The sequence below is a fragment of the Rhinoderma darwinii genome, chromosome 2, assembly GCF_050947455.1.
Source record: "Rhinoderma darwinii isolate aRhiDar2 chromosome 2, aRhiDar2.hap1, whole genome shotgun sequence".
NCBI classification, from domain to species: Eukaryota; Metazoa; Chordata; class Amphibia; order Anura; family Rhinodermatidae; genus Rhinoderma; species Rhinoderma darwinii.
Window position 1 is genome coordinate 146,945,361 of NC_134688.1, and position 13,476 is coordinate 146,958,836.

Consider the following 13,476-nt stretch of genomic DNA (forward strand, 5'->3'; position numbering starts at 1 on the left):
GCCATATGAAAAGCAATGAAGAGAGAAGTTGTGTCCAGCGCTGGTGTAGATAAAATGGAAGCTATTTCCACGTTTTTAATGGGTCATTTAAAAAGGATCAATAGACTGAAATCCTAGCGTGCAAGGAGTGATATCAACCTGATGGTGAGCCTACGCGTTTCAGACGCCTCCTGCGTCCTTAGTCATGGCTACTGCTTCAGCCGCTCACGCCCCCTTTTATAAAAGATAACCAGCACTAGCTGAGTTATCAAGATTGTAAAAAAAAAAGATAGTTAGGGAAGGAATTTAAGTTTTAACGAATACATTTATAATTCAATTTAGGATTAGGTTGCATTATAAAAAAAAATGACAACCTTGGAATAACCCTTTAATTCAGTGTCAAATATAGAATGGTAGAAACGATACAGGTTTATCTCTTTCGTGCAAATTATACACAATGTTAATGCATTATATATGAAGACTAAATTGCACTTGACACATGCGTTTGCTGTAATTTCCATCTCTATTATTGATCATCAAGTACTTTTTTTGCCTTTAACGGATAAAATATAATGCCTCGTAACTTGGCATGTTACATAGGAGCATGTGAGTGAGAAATGATCACTGAACATGTATTTTCAAACCGCGACAATCCTTGAATTGTTTTGTCACACCCTAGACAACACCTGAGATGATGGGAATCATGAGCAAATTACAGGATTACTATGGATTGCCAGTGCACTGTCCCAGTAATTACAAGTCACATAAACAATATATGAGAAAGTGAAGTCCAGAAAATCCTATTGTATCTTATCAACTTGTCTAAACCGGTACAATGTCAAAAAAACGATTTGCCCATCCCTAAAATAAAATATTTGTGTGTATTCTATTATAGTATATATTCTAATATACACTGAAATTCTCCCCAAATGACAACTTCTCCTAGAAGACCACCACCTTATCCAGGCCAGATTTTCGGTTTCACTGTGTATTATGCAGACTGCCATCTTCTTTGAGAGGCCCTATCCCCCTAGAAGATTACTTTTCAATGCTATTTTGTGTAATGTCTATGTAGCTATGCATATATAGAGAGATAAATATACAGGGTGGGCCATTTATATGGATACACCTAAATAAATAAAATGGGAATGGTTGGTGATATTAACTTCCTGTTTGTGGCACATTAGTATATGGGAGGGGGGAAACTTTTCAAACTGGGTGTTGACCATGGCGGACATTTTGAAGTCGGCCATTTTGTATCCAACTTTAGTTTTTTCAATGGGAAGAGGGTCATGTGACATCAAACTTATCGAGAATTTCACAAGAAAAACAATGGTGTGCTTGGTTTTAACGTTACTTTATTATTTCATGAGTTATTTACAAGTTTCTGACCACTTATAAAATGTGTTCAAAGTGCTGCCCATTGTGTTGGATTGTCAATGCAACCCTCTTCTCCCACTCTTCACACACTGATAGCAACACCGCAGAAGAAATGCTAGCACAGGCTTCCAGTATCCGTAGTTTCAGTTGCTGTTCTGTGTAAACTGAGGGTCCTGTTCCAATTTTTGTTTTGCCCATTCTGCAAATTCAGTGCGCCGATCTGGGTCATCCTCGTTGAGATGCTGCAGCAGCTGGAGTTTAGAAAGGGTGCCATTTGTGAGTAGCTAATATCCGCCAAAGGGATGTTCGACTGATGCCACTCTCCAGTGACATGCGGCGAGTGCTACGCTGTGGGCTCTTGCTGAATGAAGCTAGGACAGCCACTGATGTTTCTTCATTAGTGACAGTTTTCATGCGTCCACATTTGGGCAAATCCAACACTGAACCAGTTTCACGAAACTTGGCAAGCAGTTTGCAAACTTTAGCATGGGAGATGGGTGGTCTCGTAGGGTGTCTTGCATTGAAATCTGCTGCAATGACCCGGGTACTGCGTTCACCAGACATCAACACAATTTCTATCCGCTCCTCACGTGTTAACCTCTGTGACATGTCAATGGCTGTAAACAAAGAGAAGCTTGTAAATAACTCATGAAAGAATAAAGTAACGTTAAAACCAAGCACACCATTGTTTTTCTTGTGAAATTCTCGATAAGTTTGATGTCACATGACCCACTTCCCATTGAAAAAACTAAAGTTGGATACAAAATGGCTGACTTCAAAATGGCCACCATGGTCAACACCCAGCTTGAAAAGTTTCCCCCCTCCCATATACTAATGTACCACAAACAGGAAGTTAATATCACCAACCATTCCCATTTTATTTAGGTGTATCCATATAAATGGCCCACTCTGTACATCGATACAGTATATATCTCCAGGATAATAAAATACTGATGTAATATAAAGACCAGCTTTGAAATATCCATTTATTTTGAAAATAAATGAATTCCTTATCAGTCATACATTTTTTTTTTTACCAGCGTTTTTCCCCCAAACCTATTTAATTCTGTGATCAAGGCCGGTTTTTTGTTAATATTTTTGGTTAACTCGTACTAGTCTATTCAAACGGTACGATCAAATCCTGTTTATAGAGGGCCCTGCATCTATGATTAGTAGTAAGTGATTTCGATACTGTATGTGTGACCAGTCACTGTAGTTGAGTGCCTGCCCTGTAACCACGTGTCATGGTGGCGTTGTGACCTAGGAAAGACCTGTCACCATATATGAAAGTACATCGGTTTGAATGTCAGTCAGGCTATTGCAGTTCAAAGGACGTTTAAAATGTTCTGTCTGGATTTATTTTGACATTTTCTCACACATACTGTTCAGACTCTCAGCACGACATTTTTGTACTTTTTATTTATTGGTTTTATTGTTTTATTTATAGCTGTATGTATGTGGTATGCTGTTTGCAGATTTGTTCCCATTACGATTACATGCTGACTGTATAATGGAGTCAATGGTCTATAAAAGTTTTTTTTGGCTAAAGCTCAAAGTAAATTCATTGTTCTACACACCTCACAAAATGTAATCTTTTCTCAAAGAACTGTTTGAGCTAGTATGTTTACATACTGTGACATTTTGTTTCCTGTAGACAAACTTGAGAATTATATGAATTGTCTCCTAATCATAAACTAGGGCTGGGCGATTATGACCAAAATCACGATGAATTGAACATGTAACCTCGATTAATGAACGATTATTTAGGACACACCCCTTTTGCATGCCATGCCCCTATTTGCATGATACGCCATTGAATTAATATTTATCCCCTGAGCTTGCTGTATACTACCGTATACAATATACCCCCTGAGACTGCCCCCAGCATATTGCCCCATAGTGCTCCCCACAGCATAATGCCCATAGTTGCCCCCACACATTCAAATTCCCCAATAACTGCCTTCACACAGTATAATGCCACTATAGCTGTCCTCCACACAGTATAATACCCTCCGTATGGTATAATGCCCCCATAACGGACTTCCACACAGTATGGTGCCTCAGATTCTGCCTTATAAAAATAATATACATACTCCCCTAACCCCGTACTAATGATGAATGAAGGAGATCCCTCCACTCCCCCGTTCTGTGCGGCTCAGCACAGACAGGCGCGATAACGTCACTACCTCGCGCCAGCGATACATAGTGAATGGTAGAGCAGGGATCTTACGGCCTCCTGCTTTATCATTGGGTTAATGATGCAGATACAGTTGAAGATGCAGATAGTTTTTAAACTGGGAAAAAATAATTCATTAAAACCGAAAATTTGCAAGATGATTATTAATTGCGCTGAATTTGTTTTTGTTTTTTTTTGTTTTTTTTCGATTTAATTGCCCAGCTCTATAAAAAAGTTTTGTTTGTCGCGGTTTTGCCCACCCCTCTTTTTCATGCAGCGTGCACCACTTATTTTTCAATGTGGTTATTGGTCACCTGGCTTTTACAGGTGAAACACTATTTTCTTAACTCCTGTATCTTACTGCTGGGAATGTCTGAGAAGTACTTGACTAAACTCTCTAATTTATTAGTTTATTGCGAGTGTGGATATACCCCATACGTATTTGTTCTTTAGTGTTTAGAAATGTAGATTTAATAAAGATTTATTTTAAAAAAATAGTTCATTTTTTTTAAAATTTATTATTAATTTAGTTTTATTTTTTTTTGTTTCAGTAGGTGACTTTTACAAACATTTTATTTTTTCAAGTGCTTATATACATGTACTGTCTTATGGTATGCACAGGCTTCTGTCAGGGCATGCCTGTGGATCGCTGTTCTGAAGTTTTCACTCATAGCTGCTATCATGTGGGGACACTGTGCCCGCCTGTTTATGTACGTCAATCTGTATAAGGGGTTTGGGTCTCACTGGTTCTTTACTCTCTAGGGTAGTTGTAGTAGTTCATCATTATATAGTGCTGAAGTATGCGGGGAGTGTCATACAGATAGCCATACCCAAATTGTTTTCCTAACACTATAATGGCAATTGTGTTCATTGTGCGCTGTTGGAATGTGTCACATGGTAACAAGGTAGGAAACAAGTCCTATCACCGTGCCCTCTCCCGCTGGTTTAATATGTGCTGTACTGGACTGAGCTACTTCCCACAAATAAAGTACGAACAACTTAATTTCAACATTTCTTGTTTTTGAGCAAATAAAAAAAGCCGCAAGATGAGGACTGATCAATACACAAAAGGGACAGATCACCTACTTTCTTGTCACCGTTCGTTTCCGCTGAGGGGTTCCGTCGGAGGTTTCCGTTGGGTTAACCCTCAGCGGAAAGTGAAACGGAAACCTCCACTTCAGTTTCCCTCAGCATTTAACTCAGTAGTGATGGATACCTAGCTAACGGTTTCAGTCTGTCACCGTTATGACAGGGTTCCGTCGTTTTGACGAAATCAATAGCGCAGTCGACTGCGCTATTGATTCCGTCAAAACGACGGACCCCGTTCACAACGGTGACAGATTGAAACCATTAGCATAGTTTCTGTCACCATTGAGATCAATAGTGATGCAAACTTGCTAAGATTTCTGTTTGCCTTTTCGTTGAGGGGTTACCCGACGGAACCCCTCAACGGAAGGGAAACACTGATGTAAACAGGCCCTTATCCTATAATTCCACTGAAGCAGGGCGAATGAGCATATGTTTCTTTTGCCAGCTGAGATAATCCTTTAGCCCTTGAGCTTTTCTTGTTTGCATATTTAGCCTAGGTCATGAAATTGCAATTGCTTATCTACATCAGGTTCTCTCCTAACTGCATAGCTCTGTAGAGTTCCTGTGAAACACTGAGCAATAGACTACTCATGAAATTTCCAGCCTTACCACTATCGTTCTTACGGAGAATGGTTTTGTTGAAAAATTGGATCACACTAATACATGACTGTAGGACAAGTCAAAGCATGAACTTGCGTTATGCAATATGGTTCACTGAATTGTAACAACATTCAATGTTTGCTATCCAGAAACGGCATTTAAAAAAATATATATATATAATATAATTTTTTTTATGTCTTTTGTGCGTTTTCACTACAATATTATTGTGTAATGGACTTGAAGCTTTGCAGCAACCAACCCATATGTTGATTTTGGATCTCATAGACTCCATTTACAGTTTGGTTTAAGCTGGGGGTGCGATCACTGATGTTGGGTAGCCCCATGTTTCAGTGAGATTTGCACTGTTGTACACCATTCATAGAAATCAATAAATATCAACTTTGACGGTCACGTGACTTGAATTGCATGAAGGTCACATCGCCTGCTTACGTAGGGCACTACAGTGAGAGTTGTAATATTGTCGAGGCCTCCGGATAATTCTCGCTAGTCTTTTGCTGTGTTTGTAACACGTGCTGTGATATTAATAGTGTACCTCCAGCAAGAACTGAAGAATTCATTGTCCTCATTTTCCCATTCCATTTATTCAGGCTAGGATGTTCTGGTCATTTTTATACCATATGTCATGAGCTGTTGCCGTTCTTGTTAGAGTATATACAATGTGCTTGCTGTGTAACAGAAGGTATTCTTTTCCTCTGACTCACTATTTTCTTGCCTGATGTACATTTGTTATGCCACAGTTTTTATTTTCATAGGTGTGTTCCAATGCGAACTGCAACTCCCACCCCTTCTAATAATTCTATTTAACGGTTAAGCTGGGGCTACACCTAGACTTTTTTTTTTTGTAGTGTGCGATTCATAGGAGTAGGTTAGGCTAGAGCTACAAAAAAATACCACTGATAATTCACTGTCCATAAGAATGCATCTTGAATATGCCTTAAAAACCGCTCCAGTCAAGCGATTTGCTAACTATTTATTTTTAATTTTTTATGTATATATTGCTACATGGTTGGATTTCAGAGCAACACACTTGTCAGGAGTGGTTTTAAGAGATTTTCGAGATACTCCATGCATCCTATAGACAGCAATATATCGCAGCAATTTGTTTTTTTTATGTAGTGAGATAAATATTGGGTGTAGCCCTAGCCTAACGTATTCCTATGGACAACCATTTAACGCTCGCTACAATAAGTCTAAGTCTAGCCCCGGCCTTGCTGTTAAAAACCAGGTTTAGATATTGTATTTCCTATGTGGTGTTTTGCGGTTTGGTAAGTTGTTAAAATGAATTAACCACTGGGATAAATAAGGTTACGTATTCTATTTTTGTGGAACGTCCTTGGTGTGGTCACTACATTCCCAGGTTATGATGATTCTCATGATAAAGCATGCTGTGACTGCTAACTGCATCTCGTACCTGCCAGTCCTATTGCTGTTTGTACATGAGCCCTACAGATGCTTTATGTCTTATCTGTCTGCCCTTAGTCTTCATATACTTCTTGTCATGTTATGACCGACATTTATTGGATACAGAGGGAGTGATGGATACAAGGAATAGTCAACATGGATTGGGTTATGTTGACTGGCTCACAGGTTTTGAAACTGTGAGGATACCGGACCATGATGGACCTTGGTCCTACCACAGTTGTTTTTGTGATCTGTTTGACTACATGGTACAGCAGCTGGGAAGTGCAGCTTTTCAACATTTTTTTTTTTTTTCTCCTGGATGTTGAGGATTTGAGAATTTTTATATTCCTAGAGTTCTAATAAATCTATAGTAGTGTCATGTAATAGCAAGACCTCTCCATATCCATATGAAACATGTGTAACATTTCACTTCAACGCTTTAAATGCATTTAACAAACAAACAAACAAACCTGTGTGTATGTGTGTGTGTGTGTGTATGTATATGTATATATATATATATTGCAATAACATTTGACGTACTTTGTGAAGGCTTGTGCTAGATGTGTCTTCACGTCAACATCACATCCAAAATGTTGCCATATCATTGTCACATCTGCAAACAGATGACTGTCATGCTGAAACGCTGGCTTTCTATACTGCGGGCAACAGACATCACCATGTCTACCTGTCCTAAATTCTGTTGGGGCTTCAGTCTATGTTACCGGTCTCTGGTCCCCACTGGGTCTCTCCCCATTTACCTCCGGTTTACACCCTACAATAGGGAATATTCTTCGGTTTGTTTTACTGGCAACAAGTCTTTCAGTTATAATGTTCGTTTTGTGTCCCCCTTGGCAGGCACAGAAGTCAATCTGTCCTTCTGGTGTTGCTTGTTTGCTTGGCAGCAGCACTCTCTGAGCCGCACATACTAGATGAACGTGTACTGTAGACATAAAGCAAACATCAAACACTAGTGTACAAACAAAATATTACTTTTGTGTGATACTATAAAAAGCATTTCAGTAGTTTTAATTTCCCTTGGATTGTCATGCCTTTGAGGATAGAATTTGATCGGTTATTGCCATTTTCACTTCCGAACATATGTGGAAGAGTGGGAAACCAAAATATCCTTGTCATCTAGCTAACCTAAATGTACTAGACCGTAATCTGAACATGAAAGATCTCCATGAAATCCACATGACTAAGCTGCTGCTACTTCAGTCCATTCATCTTTCTGCTTGTGTTATGGGAAGTTGCTGTACAATGACTGGCATCCCTGAATGTTGCCACTAGATTGGGCATGTCTGGATCAGGGTGTGCTGGTCCTTTTTGTAATAACTCATCAGCGTCATAGCTGCGTTTTTGCACAACTGTTTGTTTTATCTGTGCACTTAAATTATATATCTCTTTTTGTTCTTTTAGACGGGAAGAAACCGAAAGAAGATTAAAAAATGTAAGTATCGGTGTTTGTAAAGTGCTCAGGTTTCACCATTACCTCAGGTTCAAGGTTCTTGATCTATGCTGTGTTTCAGGGTGATGTGCATTGTGTTTAATATTCGATCTTGAATTTCAAGGGAGTCTGTCACCAGTTTTTTTTTGCTTCAAGCTGCTTACACTTCTAGTCTGGTATTGTGAAATGCATTGCCCACATACCTTTTTATTAGAAGTCTTGCTTCTTTTAAAACGGTGGAAATCAACTTTAATGCCCCCGAGCACCTTAAGTTGATTAGGCATAAAGAGTACTTGGTAGGAAAAGTGCAGGCAGAAAAAAATCTGCACAAATTTTCCTGAAAGGATTCTGAAGCAGTGTGATCTGCCTGCGTATATACTTACGAGTTTTTTTTCCCCCGCCAGTTTCTATTAAAGCTAATGCAAGGACCACAGGCAAATAAACCCATAAACTCTCTGAATTGACATGCCTATTACTTTTTTTTTCACGAGCGGCCAAATGACACTGGGAACAAACACCTCTGAAATCAATGGGGGGGGGGGGGGGGTGTGATGTCTGCCTTTTTCTTGGTGCTCAATCTCTGGGTGCGGTGTAAAGAAGACGTGATCGCAGTTAGGCTCCCCACTAGCTCAGAGACTACTGTGAATTAGAAAGTCTTCAGAGGGGTAAACTGCTAAATAATCCCGAATACAAGTCATATACTGGCCAGAAATAGTGTTTTCTCATGGCAGCTTATTTAAAAAAAGCAAATAAAGTCACCTGAAAAAGTTGGGTACGCTTAAATTAAAAGGAATAAAACTAAATACTATTGACACTTTAGTGTTCAAGCCACGTAGAAGCCTACATGTCGTTTCTTAGTAGCCCTAGGCAAAGAGGGCATTTATAATATACAATGTTGTATTGTCTGTCTTGTACACCGTGTGACATTCGGAAAGTCACTGCTGGTCTGATACAGATAATCTAAATTAAATGATCCGAATAAAAATAGTTAGACTGAGGTGTATTTACTGTAAGTTTGACATCTCGAATGGGGAGAGATGTGGCTTTAATTTAGTAGTGCCAGTACTGTGTTGGCTAGGGCTAGATGGTGCAGCTATGCAGAGTACTGTAGTAGTATTGCTGCATGAGAAGCAGCATGCCACACAAATAAGATAGAACAAGAGACAAGCAAACTGCTTGTCTTGCCACGGGACTGTAGCATGGGCACAATGTCCCATCATGTTACCACATTGCAACCTGCCAAATCCAAGGTAAGATGGGACTAGTATGGGACAAACAATGAATCCTATGCTGCTATGTAGCGCTGCACACAACTTTAGATCAGTGTAATAGACATGATATATAAAGTTAATTTAGCTGTGCACTTGGTGTTATAAGTTTGTTATATGCATTATGTCACATTTATTACTACACCTTCAAGTAGTAAAACCTTAAAATAAGGCCCTGAGATGAAATAAGGGTGTGCACCCAAGGTTTATATGCATTCTCTGCTGCCTCATCATTACATGACCGTTCTGTACGAGCTACATGCCTCTCTTGGTTTATTCAATTTTATCCAGTTCATAGAGGCCATCTATATTGATAAAATGCATGCAAAAACCAAACCATCCCACAAGTTACTGACTCCGTTCCTTAAATAAGTATAAATGGTGTGAATTCTACTTGGAGCGGCCTGACACGTTGTTTCAACTTCTTGTCTGTAGCTCGGAGAAAACAATAGTTGGTCCCCTTTCATGATGATCTTGGTTGGACTGCAGATTATTAGACGTACCAGTATTGTACATTAACTCTAAACACTTAATGCTGTTGTCGAATTCGTAGTAGCTTATCGTATTCTAGTTTATAACCATTTTATTTTTACACTTTAGGTTTTGATCACCTTGTATTGGCTTGGGAGGAAAGCACAAAGCCTGTTGTATTATAATGGTCCACAACTTAACTTAAAGGCATTTGAAGGATTACTAGGGCAAACGCTGACCAAGGTGAGCGAGTCCAATGAAAGTAATTACAACCTTTGCAATGTTAAATGACATCACCTTATATTGTCTGATAACCAATCAAGTACTGGAATATTACTGAAATGTTGAACGCATTGCTAATTGTATTTTTAATATTTATTAGTTAAAATTTGACCTCCGTGTCTGTAATTTCAGCTGCCAAATTAATAGTGCGACACATACATCAGATGGCTCGCTTGTCCTGTAATAAAAAAAATAAAGATGTCCTTATAACCTGGCAGAGCTGGCTTACAGTGCATTTTAGTTCCTGTATATCATTAAGTTACAGCAGGGAGAATTTATTACTTGCTTGTGCTAGGTGAGAAGGGAGCGGCTCGATCTTCTTCCCCAGTGTCATAGTCCAATTCTTCTGACGTACTTTACATTCTTTTCCTCATCTTAAAGCGCCTCATGCTTTGGAATATACTTCACAAATATAAATGTTTTCCCTTTTTTTTCCAGAAGAACCCTGTAATCATGTCTTTGGTCAAGGGTTTTTGGCAGAGATTGATTGAATGCTGTTCACTTGGAAATAGCAGTAAAATTTTAGTTATTGAACTTAGTGCTCTGCTGATGTGCCCATACACTCTTCAAGCCATATTATATATATTTATAGTGTGTAATAAATATTAATGGGGTCTTATAAGACTGATATAGTGTTTAAAGCAGAGAGAACATTTAAAGGGGGTTTCCCATAATCAATTATCACCTATCCACAGGATAAGTGATAAAAATCTGAACGGTGGTGGTCTGACCACTGGGGCCACCACTGATCATGAGAACGGGTTTACATTGCCATTCCTGGGAGCCCCATGGGAATGGAGCTGTAGTGCACATGCTTGAACACCGCACAGTTCATGAGGCTTCTTCAGCAGCCCCATAGAAATGAATAGAGCGGTGGCTGAGCATCTGCAATACTGCACCATTCCTATGGGGCCCCAGAAATAGCAAGTTAAGCCCATTCTCGTGATCGGTGGGGGTACAAGTGGCCAGACCCTAACCGATCAGATATAAATCACCTATACTGTGGATAGGAGATTATTGTTTATGGGAGAAAACTTTAAGTGGTTACATAACAAATGTATCCATGGCCGAGAAATGCATAGGGTACAGAGGGTACTCGTGCTTTGTCCATTGATGTGCTCTATTAAACAAATACAAGAGTATTAGCAGAGACATTTCCATGTATATGAGCCCTGAGCCACTACAGCACGGCACAAAACCTATGACTCATTCGTACAGGCTATTTAAAAACAAAATTAAAATCCAAGGTTTTTTTTTCTACACGTCCTCAAATTACTTTGGATCAGAAGTATGGATATCGCCTCCCTTTATCACTAAACCAGACATATCTTAAAATGCCGCGAGATTAGGAAAAATTAAAAAAAAAAAAGTATATGTACTTCAGACGGACTTCTTTGATGGATATCATTCGTCAGCAATCCTTCACCGATATACCCCCATGTTAAAAAAAACAAAACCCAAAATATAAGTTTAACGAGGGGGAAACATCTGTAGATAACCAGTTTTTCTAATGTCAAGTTTTAACAATAATCGCCTACATAGAAATAAAATATTTTATAAGGGCACCTAGAAACCGTATTTCTGTACTGTATTGAAGATGTTAGACATACAAACAGTGGAAAAAGAAAACCTCTAGGTGTGGCAATTTCAGATCATGAAACCCTGACTTATCTTTACTGCTATCAAGTGTAGAGGTTGAGTAAGAATTCTACATTACTAGCCAGTTATGAATACAGTACCGGTCCTTCCGGGCTGAACCATTCTGGTCGGAGGGAGAAAAAAAATGTAATTCTCAAGCTCATTTTCATCGAGGCAAAATGTTACCTTTTTTTTTATTATCTATTAAATTCCGAATTCTTAAAGAAACTTAGATTTGCTAGAGCAAAGAATCCTTGCCAGATCATTTATTAACTCCTTATGCTTCAGCACGTTTTTTGCTTCAGCCACAACTTCATTGTATCCATTTAAGTACATTCAAGTCAGGAGCCCTTTTGTATCTTTTATAATGAGTAGTAGAAATATACCGTCTATTGTCTTCTGGAAATACCAAATGCAGAAGCAAGGCACTTTCTTATTTTACATTTCAGCCTTGCCATTTTTCACTGCGAAACAATGGCTATAGGTGTTTCCCTTTCAGTACATCTTGAGCATTAAAGGCCTTGTGTGACTGTATCCTGTTCACAGTATATGGCTGTACGCTCAGAATAGTCTCCGATGTATGGCAGAACATCTTTTGCTATGTACTGATACGTATGTCCTTAATTCTTTTTTTTTTATTCCTAATTCATTTATTTTTGCTGACAAACTAGGTTCTAGAAGAATCCAGTAGCTTGAAGAGAAGCGGAAGAGACAGTGGCTGTGGTGACTTGTGGTATAGTGAGAGAGGAGAAAATCTATATTCTGCTCATAAAAGGGACGATTCTTGGGACAGCTTGGACTCCTTTGGCTCCAGGTCGTATACAAGCTTTTGCTCCGAAACCACTCTTAAAGGAAGCAGTGAGGGTAAGGTTATCACGCTGTGAAACATTATTACATTTTATACACCATGTTTTAGGCCTGGCTTACGCCTTGCATACCTTTTGCGCTTTATTTCCTGCTGCGTTCCCACATCATACTCTATTACTTGTGGTTCTGTGGTGATTTGACTTTAAAAATGTACACATGTGGTTTTCCCTTTTGAAGTATTAACAACCCTTTTTGGTGTTTTTTTTTTTTTTTGTTTTGTTTTTTTTGTGTGTGTGTTTTCAGCCGCAAATATTGAACAAGGCCTTGAGTGTCAATTATTTTTTTTTTTATTCACACAATTTAGATCGGAATAGACACGTGGTCTTGTCCAAAACATATTTTGAGAGAGAATCATTGTTCTCATGTGTGATTTAGGAACTATGATTCATTTTGAAGTTATTTATATTAATAGGAAAATACCAAAAATGTGACAATATTCAAAGCTGGCATGACTAGACTAGTACTCTTTAATATTATGGCAACATTCACACGACCAAAATGGTGTGCACAGCCCGTGATTTGCGGCTCAGACGGCCGCAGAGTGTTCTCTGCAGGCTGGCCGCAAATTACGGGCCGTGTGCATTCATTTCAATGAGCCTGTATCGCAAAATGCGGCCGTAATAAGACCTGTCCTATCTTTTTGCGGTCGAGGCTCTCGTGCAATGCACGGACCATGGAAACCATGGTAGTGTGCGAGTGCCCATGGAAATGAATGGGACTTCAATTGACCTGCAGATTTTCGGGTGAATTGCAGCCGCAAAAATACGTTTGTGTGCATGAGGCCTTCGGATAAGGTGGCCTAAAAGGGATTGCTGTGAAGCCTTTTGTCTTTGGCTTCAACTTGTTCATCTTCACTG

The 13,476-nt window shown here is 39.1% G+C and overlaps 1 protein-coding gene across 1 annotated transcript in view; it reads left to right on the forward strand.

Annotated features, from left to right (window-relative positions):
• LMO7 (LIM domain 7) overlaps positions 1-13,476 on the forward strand; it is a 205,145-nt gene that overhangs the window by 129,791 nt on the left and 61,878 nt on the right. The window contains 3 exon segments of the mRNA XM_075852339.1: positions 8,066-8,096; positions 9,962-10,075; positions 12,424-12,616. Of these exon segments, the coding sequence (XP_075708454.1) occupies positions 8,066-8,096; positions 9,962-10,075; positions 12,424-12,616 (338 nt within the window).